General features: G+C 45.9%; 1 protein-coding gene and 1 pseudogene across 1 annotated transcript; one reads left to right on the top strand and one right to left on the bottom strand.

Annotated features, from left to right (window-relative positions):
- Positions 1-2,200: 2,200 nt before the first annotated feature.
- LOC136513702 (uncharacterized) lies at positions 2,201-3,884 on the bottom strand. The gene has a single exon (XM_066507661.1). It carries the CDS (start codon positions 3,730-3,732, stop codon positions 2,470-2,472), a length of 1,263 nt encoding a protein of 420 aa, XP_066363758.1. The 5' UTR covers positions 3,733-3,884; the 3' UTR covers positions 2,201-2,469.
- A 16,907-nt stretch (positions 3,885-20,791) lies between these two features.
- On the top strand, positions 20,792-25,851 carry LOC136510369 (disease resistance protein PIK6-NP-like; annotated as a pseudogene).
- The last annotated feature ends 1,483 nt before the right edge of the window (positions 25,852-27,334 follow it).

A 27,334-nucleotide genomic window follows, 5' to 3' on the forward strand; every position in this document is an offset into this window, starting at 1 on the left:
TCATTTAGGAAGTTTTTCCATCCGAGGTCTTTTGAAAAATTCAAATTTTAAAATTTTCAAATTCAAACGTCGTTTTTGCATGACAAGATGATTTCAAATCAAAATGTTGCCAACTATAAAATTTCATAACTTATCAAGATCTACAAAGTTTATTTTGGCCGAACTCAGACATGCCCCTCCACTGCCATCGCTAGAGTTCCGGTCGTGCCCGCTCCTGCCGCTGCACACCTTTCCCTCTCATTCCACTAGTTCCCTTACATTTGAGAGATCTACATAGGCTGCAGAGTACTTATCCATCTTATCCCACTAGTTTATTTACTTTTAAGAGATCTCATAGGAGTTGGTCAAGCCCAAACCTATGAAAACATAGCGATGACCAACTCGCACCCACTCAGACATGTCCCATCAGGCCACCATAACCCATCATGTGTAGTTTTTCCTAGTCATCTAAGAGTTACATGTAGAGTACAGAGTACTTTCTCCTCTAATACTACTAGTTTTTTTTACTAGGGCCAACTTTCAGAGTACTTATCCATCTTATCCCACTAGTTTATTTACTTTTAAGAGACCTCATAGGAGTTGGTCAAGCCCAAACCTATGAAAAGATAGCAACAACCAACTCGCACCCACTCAGACATGTCCCACCAGGCCACCATAACCCATCATGTGTAGTTTTTCCTAGTCATCTAAGAGTTACATGTAGAGTACAGAGTACTTTCTCCTCTAATACTACTAGTTTTTTTTACTAGGGCCAACTTTCAGAGTACTTATCCATCTTATCCCACTAGTTTATTTACTTTTAAGAGACCTCATAGGAGTTGGTCAAGCCCAAACCTATGAAAAGATAGCAACAACCAACTCGCACCCACTCAGACATGTCCCACCAGGCCACCATAACCCATCATGTGTAGTTTTTCCTAGTCATATAAGAGTTACATGTAGAGTACAGAGTACTTTTTTAGAGGAGAAAGTACTCTGTACTCTGTACTAGAGGTTGGCCCTAGTAAAAAAACTAGTAGTATTAGAGGAGAAAGTACTCTGTACTCTACATGTAACTCTTATATGACTAGGAAAAACTACACATGATGGGTTATGGTGGCCTGGTGGGACATGTCTGAGTGGGTGCGAGTTGGTTGTTGCTATCTTTTCATAGGTTTGGGCTTGACCAACTCCTATGAGGTCTCTTAAAAGTAAATAAACTAGTGGAATAAGATGGATAAGTACTCTGAAAGTTGGCCCTAGTAAAAAAAACTAGTAGTATTAGAGGAGAAAGTACTCTGTACTCTACATGTAACTCTTAGATGACTAGGAAAAACTACACATGATGGGTTATGGTGGCCTAATGGGACATGTCTGAGTGGGTGCGAGTTGGTCATCGCTATGTTTTCATAGGTTTGGGCTTGACCAACTCCTATGAGATCTCTTAAAAGTAAATAAACTAGTGGGATAAGATGGATAAGTACTCTGCAGCCTATGTAGATCTCTCAAATGTAAGGGAACTAGTGGAATGAGAGAGAAAGGTGTGCAGCGGCAGGAGCGGGCACGACCGGAACTCTAGCGATGGTAGTGGAGGGGCATGTCTGAGTTCGGCCAAAATAAACTTTGTAGATCTTGATAAGTTATGAAATTTTATAGTTGGCAACATTTTGATTTGAAATCATCTTGTCATGCAAAAACGACGTTTGAATTTGAAAATTTTAAAATTTGAATTTTTCAAAAGACCTCGGATGGAAAAACTTCCTAAATGAAAATTATAGATCTGCAAAAGTTATGAAACTATGTAGTTGACAACTTTTTGATTTGAAATCATCTTATCATGCAAAACTACGTTTGAATCTCTCAAATTTAAAATTCAAAATTTTCAAACGACCTCGGATGGAAAAACTTACTAAATGAAAATTGTAGATCTCAAAAAGTTATGAAACTTTGTAGTTGACCACTTTTTGATTTGAATTCATTTAGGGCCTCAAACAAGCAATTTCGTTTTTTCAATGGTACACAGGTCATTTTGAACTTTTATAATGACACACAGGTAAAAAAGGTAATTTTTACTCTGGTTCGTAGCCACCTCCGTTAGAATTGAACGGCAAGCTGACGGAAGTGGTATACAGAGCAAAAGAAATTTCAAAGAGGGTATTGGAGAATTTTTTCAAATTTCAATGGTACACAGGTCATTTCAATATTTTATAATGGCACACAGGTAAAAAACTCTAATAAATATATAGGAGTACTCAAAATAGACAAGGGTGAAGAAATTTACAAGAAATTCCAAGTGAATGCACATTTATATTTACACAGGAACATGCATCTTTGCTTGGATGGATTTTTTTTTACTACTACACAGCTTACCAATAGTAATAATCTTCGGAATGCCGATTTAACAGCAGAAGGAAACAAAAGGGGAAAACATTATACTGACGGGAGGGTCCCACCATCAGTCCCCCATCTCCATCACTCCACATCTCCTTCTCAGTGACCGGTCAATGCCACCGCCGGCGCCGCGTGCCTCCTCCGGCCGCTGCTCCCGCCGTGGGCCCAGAAGCACCCAGCGGTCGTCGCATCGGCCGCGGGCCCCGCCGCCATCTTCGCGGCCGCGGTCGTCGCCGGCTCCGACTTGCACCGCTGCAGCACCAGCGGCCGCGCCGACGAGCACCGCATCGTCTCGTCCTCCTCTTCGTCCTCGTCGTACGCATCGAACTTGTCGTCGTCTTCTACCTCATCTTCTTTTTCTTCTCCGCCCAGGATCAGCTGCGTCTCCTGTTGCTGCTCACGCGCCGCCGCCGCTCCTCCTTGTTGCGTCGTCACGCCGCCCTCGTCCGCCGCCGCCGGCTTCCGCGGGGAAGGCGAAGGCGAAGGGGACGGTGACGGCGACAGCTTCTCCGGCTTGCCGGCGGACGGGGACGCCGTGGCGGCGAGAGCGTCCCTGGTCGGCGACGGCGACGGTCCCAACCCCGCGGCGGTGGAGGGGAACCGGGAGGTGACAGGCGACGTGCGGTTCTGCGGCGCGGACCGGCAGCGCATGAGGAGGAGCGCGTTCTTGGGCGGCGTCGTGGTGGCGGACGACACGAGCTGCGTGTCGTCGTCCTGCTCCTCGCCGTGGCAGCCGGCGTCGATCCCCATCTTGTCGCCTTCCTCCCGGCCGATCGATCCGAAGACCCCGACGCCGACCTGCATCTGCTCCTCCTCGTCCTCATCCTCCGCCCGGCGACCGCTCCTCGGATCGGCGGCCGTCTTAGGCGCCGCAGCAACAGCGACGTCCCTGCTGCTAAACACCCACGGCGACCGCCGCCCGCGCTCCGCCGCGGGAGCCTCCGGTGGCGGCGCCTTGTGCCTGCGCTTGCGCGAGTCGAACGCGAACATCCCGCCGCACAGGAACGCCTTCTTTAGGCAGCGGCAGTAGTAGTAGCCGCCGCCCCTGGCGCCGGCGGCGCCGCCCTTGTCCCGCCCGGCCCCCGCCGACGACGACGCAGACGCAGCAGGCTTCTTCCCCGCCTTGCGCATCCGCACCTGACCAATGCAGGTGACCTTGGGCGACGAGGGCTCCGCCCCGTCTGCGGCGGCGCGGGTGCGCGCGCCGCGGGACACGAACATGGGCGACGTGGCCGGCGGCGCCCGGCGCGACCGCGCGCCCCGCCGACTCTTGCTCAGCAGCAGCCGAGCCAGGCCCGGCGGCGCCGGCGCCGGCAGCTGCGGCTTCTCCGCGCGCCCCGGGCTCGCCGCCGGCGGCTTCATATGGCTGGCTGGGTTGGTTGGTTGGCCGCAGCAGCGGAGGGAGAGGGAGAGATGGATGGGTGCTGCGCGCGCGGCCGCGACCGCGAGCTGAGCGAGGTTATAGAGCGGCGGGCGGCGGGTGGGTGGCGCGCGCGCGCGTGTGCGGATTAATGAGGCGGGCGAGGTGAGATCCTCCGGGGCTCGCGCTCCTTGCGTTGGAAGCGTCGTGGGTGTGCGTGTCCTAGGATTCGCTCGGTGGTGGGCCTGGACCCGGTCCATGGATGCGTGGATGGATCTGACCTGGCCCGGGGGGCGCGTACTGTACGCGTTTATGGCTGGGTGGGCTTCGTGGGGTTGGCCCGTGGGCAGTGCATGGACCGGGTCGACAGCCGTGGTGGTCGGGGGGTGAACATGATTTGTGATGTGAACGATCTCTGCACTGCGCCATGCTGGCTGAGCCTCCAGGGCTTCTCCTGACCTCCATGCAGCTGTGCTTTTGCTTGCCGCCATGGATGGCACTGGCACTGCCATGTGCGATGTGCCCTGGCCATGCACGATCCGTCAATCCAATCCAATCCTCCTTCGTCTACCTCTGGCTGGCTGGCTGGTGCAGTGCTGGATGGATCCCTTTATTTCCGCACCCTGCCTGCATACCCGCCCGGCGGCTTGTTAGGCCCCGTTTAGTTCTAAGCCAAAAACCAAAAATTTTCAAGATTTCTCGTCACATCAAATTTTACGGTACATGCATGAAGTACTAAATGTAGATGAAAAAAAACTAATTACACAGTTAGCCGAGAAATCGTGAGACGAATCTTTTAAGACTAAATAGTCCATAATTGGACAATTTTTACCAAATAAAAACGAAAGTGCTACCATAGCCAAAAGCCAATAATTTTCGGAACTAAACGGGGCTATTTCACATCCATACGTTCCTCAGGCCTCGTTCACTTTAAAAAAAAAGTGAACCCGATGAATAGGATCACTTTCGTCTTATTTGGCAAATATTGTCTAATCATGGACCAACTAGGCTCAAAAGATTCATCTCGTGATTTCCAACTAAACTGTGTAATTAGTTATTTTTTTATCTACATTTAATACTCCATCCAAACAGCTAAAAATTAATATGATAGAAAAAGAGTGAAAAAACTTAGAATTTAGATGGCATCTAAACAAGGCCTCACTCTCTCTGCGCGCTCCGGCTCAGGCTCAGGTCAGGTCAGCCTCCTCCACGTCTTTTTTTTTTGTTTTTTTTTTGTTTTCAGGAGACATCTTCTCCTTTTCTTTTCTACTCGTACTAGGAGGAGTAGCTAGCTGCTCTGAGTTGAAAGGAAAGGAAGTGAAATGCTAGGGGGACCAATGCGCTAGGTCACCACCAACATCAGTACCGTACATGTACATCACTAGCGTCAAATGACCGTGAAACATCCAAGATCAAACAAGCACGGATTGTTTGGTCAACACCTATTGAACGATAAATATGATCTACTACTATGTTAAACACGCCCGCTTTGAAGTTTATTAAACAAATAGACGGGTGACCTAAATCTCAATGAATGAAGGTTAAATTTGGCGCTCAGCGCCCAAGCTACATGTTGTACCGTAACATGTTATCTATCATTTACAAACGTGAAAATAAAAGTAGCATCTAAGGCTTTCCACAGTATGGAAGTGAAGCCTAGTAAAAATCGGATCACACCACACGAAAAGACAGCACCGCTCTTCATCAGTTGCAGTGGCCAGTGGGCATGCAAAACCAGGCATCGCTTCCAGGCCCACCAACGCCAGCGATGGAACTCTCACACAGCCTCACAAAATACGTATTTTGCTAACTGGGCACCAGCACCTCTTTTTGTGCCGCTCCATGAATTCTCGGCATCATATCGCTAGAAATTTGGCACCGCCAGCCACGGTGTGTAGAGTGACACCCCCCCCCCCCCCACCCCCAATCGCCTATCTCGATTCTGGGCATCGCTTTAGTGCCGCATTGTGTAGGGCCTAAATAAAATAATATAAAGATGATGCCGGTTGGTGATGCCATGGAAGAAATCTCCCATGTAAAACGTCTTTGTGCTCCACCATATATAAGATGTGTCTTGCTCTAACGACTTATTAAAACTAGAAGAAGAAAACATCTTCTTCGCGGTTTTTTAGTGTCGGCTTAGGCCACCTTGAGCTCTTCCCTGTGAAGCATCGTTGGAGGGGTGCATGTGTTGCCTCCCACTGGTACCACTAGCGTTGGAGGCTTAGCCGGAGCCGAAGATTACGTCAACCATTATAAACGGGTCTGAAACAGTTGGTCAAACGTAGTAAGTAAAAAATTACATGATTATATTAGCCTAAAAAGAAACGAGAGTGGCGCGTACCTACTCCTAGCTTGGAGCCATATGCGTGGACACATCCGGGTTCCCGTAGCTTCAAGAGGCCCATTGTCGTCGTCCTCCTTGATTAGACCAGCCGGCCGGCCGGGGCGTGCGGACGTGCGGTGCAGCCGTGCAAGGAAGCCTAACAGCACGGAGTATGTAGTAGTAGCTGCACCGGTAAAATAAAGGAGGTGTTGCACGAGTGGGTGCATCAGCAATGGCAGCAGCTTTCACTCACTTCAGTCTTCATCCCTCTCTCTCTCTCTCTCTCTCTCTCTCTCTCTCTCTCTCTCTCTCTCTCCTCTCCTCGAGTCCTCGTGATTTCGTTTGGTTTGGACGTTTGGTGTGTGCTAACCTTTCTGTCATGCACGCAAAGCAAAACTAACCGTGTGTGTGCTCAGTCGATGGCATCTGTTTGATGATGATTGTTTAGTGATTTGCTGTCAGGGAGAGCACCCATCAAGGGCGTGCGTGTGCGTGCGTCCTGATCTGGTGCCATGTGGAGGTGGAGAGAGCTCCTCCTCTGTCTGGGGATCCGATGTGTGTTTGTGTGTGTGTTTAGATCCTGATCTGATCTGATGAGCCGGCCGTTTCTTTTTGTTTCCTCATGTGCTTAAACAATGTTAATGGTATCTTCCCCACTCCCCAAACAGCCAGTACGACTCTACTAGTAGCTAATTAAGCTACTGCTTCCTCACCAAGGAAATGCAGGTCACTTGTGGTTGTGGTCTTGTGGACCATGTCTGCTTGGATCGAGGGCCCGTTTGGTGTCTCTCTGCCGGGGAGCCACACCAAACGCAACCGTAACGAGGAACGTTTGATTTAGAGGCTGTTTGCCCGCCACATTTTGTCATGTCAAAGCTTCGGCTGCAATGTAAAAGGAGTTTGTTTGGTTGTTACATGCACCATAAGAGAGTCAGTTGATGATTTCTGTCCGTTTTCTCGCCACACCTGTGGCGCTGATTTTCTAACTATGGCCGCGCCGCCACACCTGTGGCTTGGCATGACGTGGATGGCATGCATGGCCAACCGTATAAACTAATGTAAATGAAAAATCATCGTCACCGATGCAATTTAGGGCGTGTTTAGATCTAAAAATTTTTGGGTTTTGGCTACTGTAGCAGTTTCGTTTTTATTTAGCAATTAGTGTCTAATTATGGACTAATTAGGTTCGAAAGTTTCGTCTCGCGATTTCTCACCCAACTGTGCAATTAATTTTTTTTCGTCTACATTTAGTACTCTATGCATATGCCGCAAGATTCGATGTGATGGGTACTGCGCAAAAAATTTTGGGAACTAAACAGGCCCTTACATTTGCATGGTTTCGGTACAACCTAAATCTTCGTTATTTCTAAACCAACAGCAAATGGCCCACTTGATTACTTGACAAGTGGCAACTAGAATGAATTAGAGGGGGTAAGAGCTAACTTTGAGTTGTAGAAGTTTCCCAACCTTCTCTCATCCCATTTATATATGTTTGTCCGAATTTGGTACTATGATACATTTGATAGGTATTTGTAAGTGTATAAATAAATATGTTTAGATTTTGAGTGTGAAATTAGTATCCTTCAGCAATGAGGCAAGTTTATCACGTCTTGGTTAATGATATCGAGGCAAATCCTTTTTCTTCTTGTTTTCCAGTTTCCACCATTGTTTGCCTGTGCAAGTTGATTGATTGCAAATTAATTAAGAGGGATTCGTTTTGTATTGATCTTTTTCCTTTTTCAAATTCGGAGCTGCACACATCAACAAGTGCGCAACTTTTGATTTGGACTGATAGATGATCGTTAATATCGACGGTGCATAATCTTTTCTCTTTTAATCGATTAATCTCGCAACTTTTAGCTAGGCCCTCTCAGCAAACATGGTGACTTCATTTTACCCTCTTGTAACAATAAGATAACATATCATCTCCACTCATACTCCACGTTGGGTAAATAGTTAATTATATTTGACATGGTTTGTGAAACGGTATGTAAATACAAGCAAATGAGGTTCATTCATTGCTCACATACATTCTTTTGTAATCCAAATAAAATTTCAGAACTGGGCAGAAGAGAATAAATAACAACAAAATCTGGAGTTTGTGTGTGACCATGGAAATGGAGGATTCCTTTATGTACGCGACTCAATAGTACAGGTACATGCATTTCCCCCCCTGACTATACAATGCAAGTACCATAAACACCTACTATGTCACCTTTCTTGAAAGGAAAAAGTCCATTTTTGGCTCTCCAACTATGGCTGCAGTTTATTCTAGCCCTCTAACTCGAAAACCAGACACGCACAGTCCCTTAACTCTCAAAACCAGTTAAAATTGGCCGTCGCGCCATTCGACCGCGGTTTCCGCACAGTAAATCCACCATGCCCCCGCCTGTCAGGCCTTTCCCTCTCACCGCCAGGTTGGGACCACCTGTCATCCCCCTCCCTCTCTTCATGGCGGCGCTTGGCGTGTGAGAGAGCGAGAGCGGAGCGGGGAAACAGAGCAGGGGTGGCAGCGGTGCTTGCTGCGGCATGACGGAGCAAGGCGAGGGCGCGGCGGACAGCATCTTCCGTCCTTCCCTGTTGTCCGCGCGCAGCAGCAGGGGAGAAAAGGGCAGGGCAGAGCTGGGGGAGAAAGGGAGAGCAGAGGCGCGGTGGAGCAGGGCGCGACGACGGCGGCAGAGCAGAGAGCAGAGGAGAGGAGGAGGAAGAACAGGGGGCAGAGGAGGCGGCGGAGGCGAGGGACTGGTGAGCCGCTGAGCTCTCCCCAATCCCGCCCATGGCTACGCCATTCACTGCAGACGTAGGGCCAGCATGTGCGAGTGGCAATGGCGAGTGGCGCTCACCTTCCTCACCGCCGGCCTGGTCCCCACTCGCTCGCTCATTTGCGTCGCTTCATCGTAGAGCCGCAAGCAGCACAGCCGCGTCGCGTGTGCCCGTGGCCAGCCTGCTCCGGGCTCCCCCCGATTGCTCCTGGGCCGGCCGCGCCCACGCCGGGGAGCAGCCGCACTGGGGCCACGTCGCAGCCGCGACGGTGGCCGGCGGTGCGGCTGCGGCCAGACCATCTCTGCTATCTCCCACTCCCACCTCTGCTCTGCCCCCTCCCATCTTCCCTCATGCGCCCTACCTCCCTCGACCCTCGCCCTGCGCAGCCGGCTCGGCACCTCACCGTCGGCGCCCTGCGCCGTCGAGCTCTCACTCCCTCTGCTCTGCTCTCTCTTTCCCCATTTATACCTTTTTCTCTCTCTCTCACCCTCTTTCTTTCGTTTGCTTTCTGCCGAAGGGATGAGGATGGGCGGCAGCAGACTGAGGGCGGCGGCAGCTGCCCGAGGTGGAGGCCAAGAGAGGAGGGGCGCTCCGCCATTCCTTGCTCACATACGGGCACACCAAGAGCGTCGTGTGCTCCGTTGCGCTCTGCCTTGGCGTCGCGGTGCTGACCTACGCGCCTCTAGTGCCGCGTGGTGCGCCTCCTACACGACGGCTTAACGGCTCCTCTGGCGCACCATCGGCCCCGCGCACCCCACCGCTCGCCATTGACGGCGGATGGCTGAGCTGTCCCCACCGCTCAGTCCCCTCTCTCTCCCTCTGTAAATGGCGTAGGGCCTTGTGCGCTCACCCCACCACAACCTCCACGCTCCGAGTGCTCTCCATGGATGGTCGAGTCATCACCGTCAATAGTGCCTAGAGACGGGGGTCACCGAAGCTTCTGGCAGCGGCGCAAGCGGCGTCGCCATGGGCGGGATTGGGGAGAGCTCAGCGGCTCACCAGTCTTGTGCCTCCACCGCCTCCTCTGCTCCCTCTTCTTCCTCCTCCTCTCCTCTACTCTCTGCTCTGCCACCGTCGCCGTGCCTTGCTCCACCGCTCCTCTGCTCTCCCTTTCTTGTCGCAGAACCGACCAATTTATAAGAGTACAAGTACAATGGCAGCCCGCAAGCGGTCGCACTGTCATACTTGAACCCATATAAACTCGGTAGTCCGTCGAGTACCACGACGGGTCTCGATAAACGATTTACAACAACCAAGATCGCACATGATTCAACATACATGCCACATATTACATAAAGTTCACAGGTACATTTCATCATTAGAGTACGAATAAAAGTTATTACAAACCGAGTTTGATAGATAAAGCGGAAGCAATTAAGTTCGAAAATAAAGTTTCCAACATAGTTTGATACAGTGCCAAGTAGGATCACGGTCCACAAAAGCAAGGATAGGGATTAATAAAGAAGCCTGCCCAAGGCTTACTCCTCATCCACAGCGGGATAGAAGCAACTCTTGCAATAACCATGATACACAGTGCCATCTGCAACAATGGGAAATAAAACCCTGAGTACGAGAAGGTACTCAGCTAGACTTATCTGTCATGAACCAAAAATAAAATGACTCCAAGGATTATGCAAGGCTGTATAAGTGGACGTGACTCGACAACATTTTGCATAAAAGGCCATTGACTCATTGTACAGTTACAATTTCTTTATCAAGTTAATTATAACTATCCATTTCTAGATTAGCAACTATCCTGTGCCAAACATGTGGTATATCAATTGAGAAGCATACAATAGTAACCATAGCAGGTATTGTAATTCCATATTCATCCGAACCATCATGTTCCATAACACAGTTACTACGATGTTGGGACTAGCCAAGTTTCTCACTATCTGGGAGAGACGGCGATTCGAATTGATTTCAACCAGCTGGGAATTTATTCCTAACACAAACCCAGGTCTACCAGCCACGATAGCCTTAGGTCACCTTTGGTACAACTCAGGTACATATTTCGCGGGTCCATACCGCGCCGCACAATCTGGAACACCAGATGCCAGGACGTTCAGGCCTAGCCTGCCCTTGGGCTCAGTCTGATCGTTCCCCGGAAGGAGCGCACAACAGAACGGGTCCCGGCCTGAGTTGAATTACTCGGCTTCACGGTCGGAACGAGTTATCCGGCCAGCTAAGTGAGAGGCATGCGTTCAATCTTGTCAGAAGCGCCAACAATGATACGGTCCTTAACCGATACAGACGGGGATAGATCCACACCCAAGACCTCCATGCCTTGTTGCTTCTCTATCGATATCTCGCTCGGTCTCGATTTACTTTTACCCCCATGGTTCTGTTCCACGATAGCAGATATAGCCAACCGTGCTCCGGTATTCACCTATATCTCACAGGTGACAGGACATCACCCGACTTCTACCGGTCTAAGTATGGCTAAGCATATATTCGATCCTAGACCTATACCGGTTAAAGATGTAATATCTGGACAAGGAATGTACATGCACCAAGTGGTTCCATTCAACTCTTATAACCTAATGCATCAATCATAAGTACTTAAGTAAACATTTGTAAAATACTGGGAGACTTAGAATGCTCCGGGGCTTGCCTCGCAGAAAGGAAGTAGGGCGGTGGTCAGGACACTCCGGAAGCTCTTCAGGATTCTGCTCCACGCCTTCGGGAGCTGTGGCTTGCGGATTCTCCTGCTGGTCCCCTTCCTCTGCTTCTTCGAATTCCAGCAACGTTATCTCTTCCTCCAATCCTAGATGCATGAATATGGCATAAGTATTACGAATGCATATATGTTAACAAGTGCATCATGTTTATTGAGTAGGTGCATATCTCTTCTTGATTATTTAATTATCTACTTCCACAATGCATCGACTATACCACAAAACAGCAGCTACTTATTTCAATCATAACTGGAGTTCTACTAATCCAAATGCAGTGATCCTGGACTTTCTGGAAAGCTTATCAAATTATCTACAACTTTGTTATTAATCATTTTTATAGCAAACATCATCCCTATCTTGCAACTTATCAAACTACAGAATCTATCCGGAATCCTTTTAAATTTGCATTTTAAAGCAACAATACTTCTACTTCATGTAATCACTCAAAATTTGACAACATAAAGTCTACCAACAGTTTAAGCATACCAAATACATTTAAGATAATATAATGGTGAAGCCCAAACTATTTATTTAAATGCCTTTATTATTTTACTGAGATATGTAGGTTAAATAATAAACATATACCAGATGTACTTCATAAATTCTCAAAAATTTACAGTGCCTTACTAATTCTCTCAAAGGACTACTGTAAAAGTTTCATGCCATTTTGCCAAGTAGAACATCCTATACAAAAATGGCAAGGCAGCAAGGCTTGAAATAGCATAAATGGAAAACCCTATTGAAAAGTGTCAAGCAATAGATTTCCTATTTTTCTTAGCATCCATATGGTACTAGGATTACCTCCAACAAATTTCATGAATTTTGGATTCCTAAATAATTTATAAAAATTCATACAAGGATTAACTATTTATAAAAGAAAAATCTATAACTATAAATCTACACATGCACTGATCCTCAAATTTTTAACAGAGCTCATACATGTTAAGAATAGCTTACCACAAAAATTTCATAATTTTTGGAGCACAGGAACTCTAGATATAAAATAAACAAATTTGCATGCATTCTAAAACACATTTCAAATCTCTATTTAAATCTCCAAAAATTTCTACTGTAAATGTCAAGAATATATTTTTCCTAAATACTACACTTCCTAAGGAACACTACACAATTTATTGCACAATTTTGGAAGCTACCAAACTGGAGGTACAAAAATTACAAAACAACACCAGATCTGGATTTAAATGAACTAGCCTATTCTACTCCTGTCGCTGACCGGTGGGACCCGCCTGACAGAGGACCCCACACGCCAGTGAGACACGAACAGAGCAGCGGCGCTGCGAGACGGTGGCGCGGCCAAAGCTCGCTTACGATGAGGTTGCCGGCGGTGACATCATCACCCAGTGACCTACTCGACCTGGCGCATCTATCGCACCACTTGGCCGGCCCTATCGTCGACGCTAGTGACGACGGCGGCGGCCATGGTGGATCGGCGAGGCAGGACAACGGCGGTATGCCGGTGGAGGCCACAGCGAAGCAAGCACAGGCACAGACAAGCTTCTACGGACTCAGGCGAACCTAGCGCACCAACTAGCGTAGCGAGAGGTGGACTGTGGCGGTGTGGCCACGACGACGGAGTTGGCGGCGGGGCTCCAGCGAGCTTGCGCACGGCGCTGTCGCTTACCAAGTGCTATCAGCGGGCATGGGAGGAGGCAGTGGGTTGCTAGGGAGCTGGTGGTGCTACTGCGGTGACGAATGGGCGGCTTGGTGCGAGCTTGCGCTGGCTATGGCGACGGCGGCGCTGCGGGAGCTCGACGGCTGCGGCGGTTGCGCGCAAGGACGAAGGAGGAGCTGAGGAAATGAAAAATGGGACGCGGGATGGATCGGGCGGTCGCTGGCGGTGTTAAAGGCTCGTTCTGGCCGGCCAGGCCTCGGTGGGCAGGGCACTGGTGACGCGCGGCCGTCGCGGCCACCACGCGGCGCGCGGGTTCTGCCGGTGTCGGCCACTGAAGAATTGCGATTCAGTTCGTTAGTTAAGCAAAGCCGAGCCTGACGATGAGTTTTCGTGAAGCTATACCTGCGTAACCGTGACAAATTATCGTACATAGCCTGAAGCAAAGTTGTAGCTCAACGTACCAGCTACAACTATTGTTCAAAGACCTCATGCTAATTCGCAACAGGAACAGAGTAAAATCATCCCAAATATCGGCTGTCAGTCAGTCAAGGTTCATGACTTAGCAAAAATTTGCTAAGTGTTGCAAATGTTGATTTTTCTGATTTTTGTGATCCAATTTCACACATGTTAGGAGTTGAATCAGTTAATGACCCAAAAAATAAAAGTTGTTCCTTATAGCAAATACTACAACTTTGCTTTAGTGATCTCCTCCATGCAAGGTCTCTAACACCTAGTTCAAACTTGGTCAAACATGTCACATTTAAACGATGATATACATCAAAGCATGACTTAATGACCTTTTTACCCCTAACCATGAATATCAAAGTTGTTCATAATGATACTCTAAACATGTTTAAGCAATTTGCAAGGTCATTCAATCATTTCATGTAGTAGTCACTCATAGGGCTAGCTAGTGTAATCACATGAAGCTTAAGTGTTGGTTCATGAAATGTGACCATTAACAAAGTCCTATTTGCTAGCCTAGGTGTTGCTATATGTTTGTGTGACTCACATCCACCAAGTACCTGTGTCCACTCATGATCATATGCATAGACACATGGAGACATGAAATAACGAGAAAAGTTGCATATGTTTAAGAAACATGCGATAACAAGCAAACGTTGCAGATGTTTCAATCCAATGTTTGAATGGTAAATGCTTGTTTATGAATGCTTGATGATCATGCTTATGTTATGCCAGTCAAGTTATGCAAGGCTAACACCCGAGGTGTTACATTTCTCCCCCAGCTCTGCCATGCCCTTTTCTCCCCTGTTGCTGCGCGCGGACAACAGGGAAGGACGGAAGATGCTGTCTGCCGCGCCCTCGCCTTGCTTCGCCGTGCCGCAGCAAGCACCGCTACCACCCCTGCTCTGTTTCCCCGCTCCTCTCTCGCTCTCTCACACGCCAAGCGCCGCCGTGAAGAGAGGGAGGGGGATGACAGGTGGTCCCAACCTGGCGGTGAGAGGGAAAGGCCTGACAGGCGGGGGCATGGTGGATTTACTGTGCGGAAACCGCGGTCGAATGGCGCGACGGCCAATTTTAACTGGTTTTGAGAGTTAAGGGACTGTGCGTGTCTGGTTTTCGAGTTAGAGGGCTAGAATAAAACTGCAGACATAGTTGGAGGGCAAAAAATGGACCTTTTCCTTCTTGAAAAGCACGCACAGCATCAAACCAGCACAAGATACAGCCTGCTTGCTTAAACTATTTCAGCAGTACTTTTCAACCAACGAATAATATTTTTTTCTCACAACAAATCAACATAAGTATCCATATAGGCCAAATTTCAGCAATACTAATAAGCATGGCTGGGTTTTCCCAACATGCTAGGTAGAGCCCATGAAACAAAAGGGATTAGGCAAACTAGGGGTCGGTCCTACGGCTACAATCAATATGAGAGCGTGTTTAGTTCCCACCCCAAAATCTAAAAAAGTGCTACAGTACTCATCACATCGAATCTTGCGATACATGCATGGAGCATTAAATGTAGACGAAAAAAAAACTAATTGCACAGTTTGGTTGAAAATTGCGAGACGAACTTTTTGAGCCTAATTAATCCACGATTGAACACTATTTGCCAAATAAAAATGAAAATGCTACAGTAACCCAAATTTCCAAATTTGAGCAACTAAACACGCCCTGAGTCAAATGAAAGCATACAAAAAGAGTTCTATCCGAGAAGAATCCAATACAGTTAGGGACAGGACATATACTGTATGAGTAGCATCTAGGCATGCATAACATGGTGATCTTTTTTACAACAAAATTTGGAGCGTGACTCCATTTTTTTTTTTACTTTTTAGCCCCCTGGATGGCAGAAGTTCAATTTGTACGTACAAGGTATGCATAGCAAACGAATTTTATTGGACTGTGCCAAACCAGCAACAGGAAGAGAATAAGGGCATGTTTGGTTCACTTAGTAGCTACTAAATTTAGTAGTTTTTAGTCACTTTAGTAACTTTTAATTAAATACTATGACTAAAAGCTACTAAAAGAGCTTTAGTCATCTCTAGTAACTCTGGAGTTACTAAAAATGACTAAATCGTTTAGCAGCTACTAAAGTTTAGTAGCTCGAACCAAATACCCCTAATTAGTGCACACAGGGACAGGGCTAGCTAGGTCGTAGCGTAGCTAGTGGCTAGTGCCATTATTTGCATTGAGACGGTACGGTGTACTACTGGACAGCACGGTAACATCCTTGCAAAGTTGCAATCACGGATAGCCGTATGTCTCCCACGAATGACGTAGCAAACAGATCGATCAGAGGTGCATGAACAAGAACGAAGGCAAGGGTGACAATAATCTGCATGCAGAGAGGGGTCGTCACCACGATCGTACCAACAGTTGATGCTTTTCAGGCGTGAGACGGTGTTTTTTTCACGTAACATTTCATCATAAACATAAGTATAAACAAAATTTCAGCATAAACCAGGCCATGTTTAGATTACAAAAAATTTCAATCCGATGAATAGTAGCACTTTTGTCTTATTTGGTAAATATTGTCCAATCGTGGATCAACTAAGCTCAAAAGATTCATCTCGTGATTTCCAACTAAACTGTGCAATTAGTTATTTTTTTACCTACATTTAATGCTCCATGCAAGCGGCTAAAAATTGATGTGATGGAGAGAGAGTGAAAAAACTTGGAATTTAGAGGTGATCTAAACAAGGCCCCAGAGGCGGATCCAGGGTCCGCGCTGCCTGGGCTGCAGCCCAGGCAGAGTCCATGTAGCCCCTTTAACATATGTGGTGTTTAGCCTAAAAAAATTATGATCTTAATTAGACAAAAGGAGGCCTAGGAAACAAGATTAGATAATTTTGAACGTGAATCAGCAGCTTAGCCCGGGGCGCAGCCCCGTTCTGGATCCGCCCCTGGCATAAACGAACAGGTGATATTCCAGGTAATTCAAAGGTCGTTTGGGACATGTATATGTAGTAGCCACCTACAGGAGTAGTATATACGTACGTACAATCGCATGGTCAATTATAAAGCCAACTGTTACGCCTACTCTCTCAGTCCCCTAAAAAAAACTGCTATAGGATCTATACCGGTTAAATTTTCTTAAGTTGGGCTATATTTATAAAAAAAATAGCAATATTTATATTTCTAAATAAATTTGTTATAAAAATACATTCAACTAATGATACTAAGTATGTACCAAAAATATTAATAACTTCTTATATATATTTGATTAAAGTTAAAAAGTTTGACTTATCGAGAAATGAGAATACGACACTTTGCTATATTATTTAAAAATCCATATAGAAGCTTACCCACATCATTAATAGCCCGTCCATCTCATTCTCTCAGAGTTTTTTCTTCAAGTATGTGCATCAGCTCCGGGCGTAGACTTCTTTCTCTCCCATCTTCTTTCTTCCACCTTAATTAATACACATGTAGCGGGCCGTTTGGATGAAAGCCCCGCACCCTGCAGGAGCATGTTCGTTTGGTTGTGGCTTGTCGTAAATAATCGTAAATTTTTAGCTGAAACAGTATTTTTCTCTCACACAAACCAGCCAGCAGTACTTCTTCACGAACCAGCAATGATACGAACCAGCCAACCAAACAGGCTGTCGTAGCCCAGACGACCAAAATCAGACGCCTGGGAGTGCACCACGCGCCAGGCAAATTTAACCTGGAGTAAATTGTAAACCAAACAGCCCCATAATGCACAACATCTTACATAGCCCGTGTATATTATTCTTGCATCAAGAGCGCGCTTGGCCTTGAAACCCCGATGAATTCGTTGAGCGTACACATCTAGGCTCCACAGACCACATCATTCATCATCATCAAAGAAATACCGTAGAGACGAGAAAATGACAAACAAATAATAGCCGTTTTGGATAAACGCGCGCACGAAGAGAATTTTTGAACAATAAACACTATCATACCATTCAGACTACTCCCTCCGTCCAAAAACAAGTGCACTTCTAGAGTTCAATTTTTTTCCAAAATAAGTGCACATTTAGATATAAGATAAACTAACTTCACTTGTTTTTTTCTATTTTTCTGTTCCCAAGGTACAATGATTATACTTTTATAAGGGCGTATATGTAATTTCTCGCTAACCTTGATCTCTTCACCTATACTCTAGAAGTGTACTTATTTTGGAACAGAAAGAGTAGAAGTCTTTTTTTTTGGGAATTAGGACGTCTAGTACGGTCTTAGGTGGTTGCAGGCCGTACGTGCATGCATGCATGGATGGGGCGTACACGACACATGGCGTGGGCCAAGGCCCAGCCAGGCCCAGTACGTTGTGCGGCTAGCAAGGCATCACCAGGAGCCGCGTCTGGCATACGGCACGATCCAGGAAAACCTTTTCCGTTCCTCCTACTACTCCTACGCTGCATGCAGCTAGCATTGCATGTCTGCATCGCTGCAACTCTTTTTTTTTGCCCCCTCATCATTCATCTATATTCCCTGTCCGTTTTGGATACGTGTTGCAAGTAACTCTAGCTATGTTATACTGTACATAAAATAATCGAGGTAGAGTCGTAGAGATAGAAAGTCACAAGCTTTTTTTTTTCATTACTTGGAAAGTGTTGTTTTTTAGCTGAATATATATACTTGGATATTGTTTGGGTGTACGTGTCTCTCACTCTTGGACGGATTGGATGCCCATCTTTCTTGGTCTCTCTTCTCATGAGAGATTCAGACTTGAGAGGACCTCACGTCAGAAAAAGAGTCGCTATGGGAATCATGCTGGTCAAATTTTCTAAACTTTGATTAGGTTTATAGAAAATACGTGCAACATTCATATCTCCAAATAAGTTTATTATGAAAGTATATTCAACGGTCTACCTAATGATACTAATTATGTACCATAAATATTAATATTTTGTTAAATATATTTGGTCAAAGTTAAAAGTTGCTGACTTTTTGGGAAGCGAGAATGACTCTCTTTTTTTTTTTTTGACAGAAGTAGGAGTATGGTAAAGCAAGCCCCTCCTCATCAAAGAGCTAGGGTGCCAACCGCCAAGTGAAGGGTCCCTTCGCTATGGTGATCTATCTTATCTTGATAGGAGTAGTACATGTATATAGTATACGACAATGAGGAGTTTTTGGGTGTATATAAATGTCTCGTTACATGCATATACATCCGTTAAAAAGCCTCGCAAAGGAAAGAAAGATTAATCCATTATGGTGCACTGAAGAAATGACTCAAGATAGAGTCAAGACTCAAGGCCTTCTAAAAAGGAGGATTGTATTATTGAAGTCAAAGACAAGAGTAAATGGATTGAGACTATTTCCGAATAGCCACATAGAGATAAGATATGATAGAGAATAGAGAGATGCATGAGCATGATGACGAAGGCCAAATAGTAGACTATTTCTGAATAGGCATACACACAGATGAGATAGAGAGATGCATGATGACGAGGGTCAAACAGTAGCATATATATATATAGTAGATACGAACTATATATGCTCTGGGACTGCATCGATTAAATTGGTGATGATAAGGCAGTTGAGATTTACAGTTAAACGACGGTGCACAGCAGGTACAGCACAGTGCGCAGATATATACAGCGGAGGAACCAATGCAAGTGGGGCCATGCATGCATGATGCATATATAAAAATTGTGACACGAGACGACCGTTTGTTGGGCGTACATATATGGCGATGCATGCATGCAACACGTGGCTCCGTTCGCTTCACTGAAAAAACAAGCCGAAACATTGTTTCGGCTGATTTGTTATGAGAAAAAAACATTATTCCAGCTGGAAAAGACGGATTATAAGAGAAGCGAATATGGCCGTATCCCCTTCCATCCAAATGCTCCAACAAAACACTGCTACTGTTTCTTTCTTTCTTTCTTTGTTTCTTTCCTGTGTGAATGAAACAAGCTAAGCTTAAGTAAAATCTGAGCAGACACAGTTTCAAAAAAAAAAAAAAAAAATCGGATCGAGCAGACACAAGCACACAGTGTCACCACATGCGTCTCCAAATAGAGGTGTGGCCGTGTGGGAGCATCAGACGCAGATCAGAGCATGCATGCATGTTACTGGTAGGGTATAGTACATCTTTGACCAATGGAAAGGGTGCACGAGCATGATCGTGAAATTAAACAAAGTCAACTTACTCAACTGCAGCGTAATAACGTTGGATCCGATCGGATCCTCCATGTTGTTGGGCCTGGGCCTGGGCCTAGTAAACCAAACATTCTGTTTGTTACAGGCCCACACATGGGTTGCTGGATCGAGGCTGAATCGGAAAGATTTATTGTGGCTTGGGGGCACACCTCAAGGGCAAGCAAGAACTTGCTAGCTAGGCTAGCCCGTTGATGCCATTGTTTGCCAAATCAAGCAACAAGCCGCGTAACACGATTTTTTTTTCATGTGTATAAAATCCGTGCATTGTAACAACAACAATAATACCATGTTAATCCAAATTTAAACATATCTTGTACTACTACCAGAAAACGATATTTTGAGTATGATATTCGTAACATTATGTTTTGTAGTCATCGGTGGTCGTCATTGGTACATGAGTCTTTACGAAGCACGAACCATTTGCATATAATTGAAGTTTTGATGCGAATCCATATGATCATATTGCAACATCTCCAAATAATTGAAGTTTTGCTACATGGGCTGCGGCAAGTGGGTCACATTGCAACATGTGCAATAATTGATCTACTTTTCAAACATTCAGATGCAACACATGCAACATACGTCTGAAGAAAGATGAAACACTTGAAACATGCATTTGAAACACTTGCAAAAACATCTGAAAACACTTGAAAATTATTGTAAACACGTACGCAACATCCAGATAAAACACTTGCTACATATATATGAATATATGCAACATCTAGATAAACACACTTGCAACATATGTATGAAATATATGCAATATCCAGATAAATATACTTGCATTATACGTCTAAAAAACAGATGAAACATTGGGAACAAAAGTTTGCAACACACGCGTACAACCATTGCAACATATACAGCATCTTGATATATTTTTGCAACATCCATATGAAACACTTGTAACACACCTCTGAAACATTTAAAACACTTAAAACAGACGCTTGCAAAATGCGCTTTCAAGCACAACATTTACTTGCTGCTTGGATGAAAATGGGGGCTCGTCGACGCGAAGCTCAATGCCACGGAGTGGCGCTGCGGTCGTAGGTGTGGAGCTCGTTAACGGCATGGACCTTGCCAGGGACCACGGCAGGTGGATGGAGCGTGGACGCGACGGGAGGCACAAGTCTGAGTGGGGGCACGCGGCGCGAACTGAGGCGGCACGGGCGAGGGCGGGGTCCGTCCTACGAGCAGGGGCGTGCAGAGGCGACGCGTGCGGGGTCCGTCAGGATGGACAGATGCCCTTTCAGGAGCATTACTGTTATTCTATACGCCACCATGAGTTGTCGAACACGGAAACTAGATAAAACCTCTCTGTAGTGAAAATGAATTTTTAACTATTTTTTGATGACATAGCTTATTACGTACATCATTTTGCGAGAGTTGTTCAAAGCAGTCTAAGTCTCTACGTCACATGGAATTAATAGTTCTTGCATGGAAATTATGACCCTTTGTGCACGTGACTTGTGTGTGGAACATGACAGAATCCTAACAGACAAAATGGGGAAGAATCCTGTCCGACTTGCTCGTGGAACACGAGAAACTCCTCTGCCAAAATCGTAAGAGAGACAGGGGACCAAGAATCAGCAGTTGCTTCTCTACATTTCCACAAGAAGTAAAGAGCAAAGAGCAAATGAGCCATCCAGCGAATCAAAGGCATCCCTAACCTTCCTTTGTTGGATACGTAAAGAATTAAAGATGGAGAGAGGGTACACAATTCTCAATTGGTGACAAGTTATCTGACGATTTAGCATCAAATTGTAGGGAAACATTACAACCTTCACCCATCGCGGTATGCAACCTTCACCCAATTACAAAGGTAGGGAAAAATTAAAGGAGAACAAGAACAGGACTAAGTCATCATGTCCATTATTTGGTCGCAACAATGCTCACAATCGGAGTAAGAGGCGGAGCTTCTGAGACAAAGTATGATATTTTTGCATATGGTATTTGCATATGGTATTTTTTTTCAATCTCTGAGTAGTATGATATTTTTGCATATGGTATTTGCATATGGTATTTTTTTCAATCTCTGAGTAATAGATTTTTGAGCCAGACAGAGCTTCTGAGACAAAGTATACTGGGACTTGTCTTTTTATGTGTTCATTTTCCTATTCTTCAACTAAAACTACACTTACTGCACTTTCTGTTGCTGAGACATATAGGAGTAATTTGGCCCCTGAGATTGGTGTGGTTAGTGTGTTTGGCTTTGACAAGTAGCTTTTTATTTCTTCGAATGCATGTTGTTGCGAAGGTCCCCATGTAAAGTCTCTTTTTGTTTCTTTGAGTCCTTGAAATATTGGCAGACTTCGCTCTGCTGATTTTGAAATGAACCTATTTAAGGCGGCAAGCCTTCCTGTTAATTTTTGGACGTCCTTCATATTTTCAGGAGCTTCCATATTTAGGATTGCTTGGACTTTGTCTGGGTTAGGATCGATTCTTTTTGCTGATACAATGCAGCCTAGAATTTTGCCCTTTTAGACTTCGAAGGTACATTTTTTAATATTCAACTTCAAATTTGCTTTTCTCATATTTGTAAATGTTTCTCGGAGATCTTCGATGTGGTCTTCTCTTTTCTTGCTTTTGACTACTATGTCATCAACATAGGTGAGTAGATTTTTGCCAATTTGCTTGTGTAGCACTATTAAAGTCATTCTAACAAATGTCGTGCCAGCATTGCGAAGCCCCTCTGCCATTCTTACAAAACAGTAGGTCCCGAATGGGGTGATAAAACTTATGAATTCTTCATCTTCTTTTTCTCATCCAAATTCAGAGAAACAATCCAAGAAACTTAGCATTTCACTTCCGGCTGCTTGATCGACTAATGTGTCAATTCTTGGTAGTGGAAAATTATCTTTTGGGCATGTTTTATTGAGATCTGTGAAATCAATGCACATTCGCCATTTTTCATTGTTCTTCTTGACCATGACAATGTTTGCTAGCCAAGTTGTGAATTGAACTTCTCTTATAACTTTTGCATCAAGCAGTCTTTGAACTTCAGCTTTGGCAGCCTGAACTCTGTCTTCGGCTAATTTTCTCAACTTTTGCTTTTTTGGTCTGACTTTTGGATCGATGTCTAGTTTGTGTTCATTTATGTCTCTGCTGACTCCTCCTAGATCATTGGATGACCAAGCGAATATATCTTTGTTGCTTCGAAGAAATTCCACAAGTTTGTCCTCTTCTTCTTGAGAAAGTCCAGTACCAATGATGACTTGTTTGTCTGGGACTAATGGATCAAGAGGTACTTTTTTTTTTGTTTCTTCACAAGCTTGAGCTTTGATTTGAGGCTTCGCATTTTCTGTTTCTTCTTTTTCTTCTTCAATGATTACGTGATTATTCTTTTGTCCTAGAGTGTATTCTTTTTCAATGTTTCTTGCCTGCAGGACCAAGATACCAATAACCAAGCTAGAAGCAGCACCAACAGCACTAGTACTACTTCAGTGGGCGAGGATCAAATCAGAAAAATCGTCCACAAGGTCCTAAAGGAGATGCAAGAAGACAAATCTGCAAAGCAGCTGCCGACACCTAGTGATCCAATTGTGTCCGCAACCACAGAGAAGAACGAAGAAATCCGGGAGACAACCACTGAACAACAAATCATGAAGAAGATCGAAGAAGTCAAGCGCAAGATTAAAGAACAGCTGAATATAAAAGATATTTTTGTGCATAAGATTCAAAATCATTTGCACAATAAAAGCACCTTGATCATCCTCAAAGTTGATCCCAACTGTATATCCAGGTGGGAGGAGACCCGAAAAGCTTTGAGCATGTTGGGTCGCGACATGCGCGCAGTGATCGTGACCACAGCAAACAACACTCAACGGGCTGAAGAATACTGCTATCCACAGCAGAAGCCTATAGACTGTTCCAGGGTTGGCCTCTACCATGATACTGTGCTCCAGCATACAAGACAGCATAAGAATAATGACATCTACTGCAGTCCCCAAATTATTCGTGACATCTTGGTCCAGTGTGAGCCACATGAATTCTGCATGAAGATCTTCGCTCATGCTATGTACAGCAAACCCAAGAGGAGCAATGATGAACTGCGCGAGCTGCTCAACACACTGATGGCTGTTTCCCCAAAATCATTAGGCAATACTGCTAAGAAGATGCTCCAGTTCTCCTTTAGTGACCTGTCTAAGGAATACAAGTCCTGCTTGTTGTACGTAGCTATCTTCTCTCAAGGATACATCATCAGGCGGTCAACCTTCAGCCTGTTCGTTTGGCTGTGGCTTGTCGTAAACGATCGTAAATTTTCAACCGGAATAATATTTTTCTCTCACACAAACCAGCCAGCAGTACTTCTTCACGAACCAGCCAACCGAACAGGCTGCCCTTGATAGGACCAACGGCGGATCCAGAAAATATTTCAGGGGACTGAACAACACTGCTGCTCGATCTTAAGTCTTAGCTCCTACACTATAGAACTTTGTCTAAAAATTCATGGGGGCTCCACAGAAGGTTCCACTGTTCCGGTATGGGTAGGGGGGGCTTGAGCCCCCCCCCACCCCACCGTTGGATCCGCCCCCGGATAGGACGGTGGGTTGCAGAATGGCTGATAACCAGGGAAAACTGGCCCACTTCAGTGCATCTGGCCGAAAGATGTTTTGAAGCACTCGTCGACCGTTGGTTACTTTATCCGGCTTCTATTGGTGCTACAGGAAAGGTCAAAGGCTGCAAGGTGGGTGAACTAGTTCATAAATTCATTAGCAAGATAGCTAGAAAACAAGGCATTCTGCACACACACCTGTCAGATCGTTTGGCCCGACACTTCTCCATTTTCAACGATATCCAGCTCCGCCACTCTAATAGGATCCAAGATTTCTTGCATAAGCTCTCTAGATCACCTCAAATGTCCCTGCTCAAGTTGCTAGATCTAGAAGGGTGTTGATACTGCTTTAGCAGGGGCAGGGAGGGCCATCGCTACCTCAAGGCTATTTGCACGAAACTCTTACTGCTCAAGTATCTAAGCCTAAGGAAAACGGATGTTACCCGTTGGCCTGCTGCAATCAACAACCTCCGAGAGCTGGAGGTGTTGGATATCCGGCAGACCATAGTGCCTGAGACTGCAACTAGAAATGTCCGGCTCCTTAAGCTGAGGTTCCTGCTGGCTGGTTATTATGTTAATCCAAGTCTCAGTAATACTCACACTGGCACATCAGTCAGGGCCAAGAGATTTGTGACTAGTGTAGAGGTTCCTGAAAAGATTGGGAATATGGAACAAATGGAGGTACTGTCCAATGTCAGCCACGGAATAGTCAAGATTTGTATGAAATTGGAAAACTATGGCAGCTGAGGAAGCTCGGTCTGGTCATCCAGGACGAGTATCATCACCTCCGTAAGTTGCTTCAATTGATCAGTGACCTACGCTATTGCCTCCGGTCTCTGTCAATCACTCTTCTTCCCACAGACTCCAGCACAAGTTTAAGGACTCTCAATCTTCTTGAGAGCCTAAGCATAAGTGGAACCTCACAAAAGGTGAAGCTTCTTCACAACTTGCTGAACAAAGATGTTAAAGAACTTGCCAAGGTAACTCTAAGTGATACCTTGCTGAAGCAGGATGATCTGGATGCCCTCGCCAAGCTGCCCAGATTGCACTGTCTCAGACTCCAACACATTTCATGCACTAAGAGCAAGGCTAATAATACAACCGGCTTGCTGGCCGTAAGGTTCCTTGTAGCCTTCTCTCAGCCCACTCATATAGTAGTTGGCTCTTTACAGTTAATACATGGTCCACTTGTCTCTCTCACAGACTTTATTGGTTCTTGTGCCTAAACCGGCTGTAAGCTTACAGCCCACTTCTCCTCTCTCTCCTCCCCTCTCTCCTCCACCTCAGCATTTAGTCGGCTTACAACCTGCTATTATACTTGCTCTAAGAGCAAGCTCACCTTCAACGAGGATGAATTCCCAAATCTCAAGTGCTTTCTTTTTTAGGGATCCAGCATGACTGACATCAGCTTCCAAGCTGGAGCAACACATGGGCTGACAAGATTGTTTTGTCCTTCAACGTTGATGCCTTTCAAAATATTGAGGAGCACCAACTGAATAATACTGTTAGATAATCTACTGTTACTTTGTGTGAACACAGCAAGGAAAGGCGGCGTCGAAAGGCCCCCTGCTGTGATACTGTAGCCGCTGCAGGAACAGGCGCCGCACGGCTCACCTGCAGCACTGTAGCCACATGCAGAGGCCGGCGCAGAGTTATGTTATCTAGTCACTGTTGCAGCAGGGCAGCTGTACTGGGACTAGATGGATAGAGTTATATAAATAGACTACCACGACAACTCAGTAAAGAGAGTTCAGATTTGTCATATCTCAGATAGGGCTTCGACCAACGCTGGTGTCTTGTATAGTGTGTGCATGCTCTGTTCTCCCTTCTTCTTCTAACTCTAGCCATTGTGCGTGGGGATGGACAACGCTTGTTCGTGGTCGGCACGGCTAGTGGGTGCTCGACAACACAAGCGGGTGCTCGGCAAGACTGGTGAGTGGTTCACTCACCTGAGCCGGTGATCCTGTGGACCAACAAGTGATATCAGAGTCGTACAAGCGTCGTCGCTAGACTAACCGCTGGCGATGACGGACGGTTCGGAGATGGGCGATAATAGTGGCACTGTTGTGGCTGTCCAGCCACGACCGGATGTCGTTGTTCGCACGGTGCGGGGGGTCAGCGGCACCAGTTGACCGATGCTGACTCACACCAATTATGGAGAGTGGTCGGTGACCATGAAGGTCAAGCTCAGAGCCCGACGGCTCTGGAATGCTGTTGACAAGGGCACCGACAAAGAGGAGGATGATATGTCAGTGTTGGAGGCTATCCTCACTGCTGTACCGGCTGAATACTGGGAGCCATTGGGGGCGAAGAGCTCGGCTAAGGAGGCGTGGGAGGCTATTGCGGCGATGTGCGTCGGTTCTGACTGCGCAAAGAAGGCGACGACCCAACTTCTGAAGCAGGAGTACGCCAACCTTAAGTTCAAGGATGGTGAAATGGTGGAAGACTTCTCCCTCAGTCTGCAGACGCTCATCAGCAAGCTGAAGAGCCACGGCGTCACCATCGACGAAGAGGAGGAGGTCTCCAAGTACCTCCACTCCGTGCCAGCAAAGTACATCCAGATCGCTCTCTCCATAGAGACGATGCTGGACTTGTCCACCCTCTGAAAGGTCGAGATGGCGACTAGAGGGGGGTGGATAGTCATTTCTAAAACTTCATCGTGTCGGCTAACCGAAACAAGTGCAAAATTAAAATTATCGATCTAGCCAAGACTACACCCCTCTATCTTTGTTCTCTAGCACCTTGTAAAGATCTTAGTTAAGCAACAAAGGTGCTGGGCTAGCTAGAGCTCACCTAACCAATTCTAGGAGTAATGTCACACAAACCTATGCCACTAGTACTTCAAGCAATGAGGGAGCTCCTACACATGCTAGTAAGCAAAAGCACAAAGTCAAATAAGCTCACTAGCAATGCTCAATAACAAGGCAACCAAAGTCAAATTAGAGAGTATAAATACTTAGCTACACAAACTAATCAAAGTGACTAACAAGGTTACACAAACCAAATTTGCCACGCAAGGAAGCTACTTCTATGCTACCCAAGCAAGAAACTAACTAGT

This window comes from Miscanthus floridulus, chromosome 16 (genome assembly GCF_019320115.1).
Source record: "Miscanthus floridulus cultivar M001 chromosome 16, ASM1932011v1, whole genome shotgun sequence".
NCBI lineage: Eukaryota > Viridiplantae > Streptophyta > Magnoliopsida > Poales > Poaceae > Miscanthus > Miscanthus floridulus.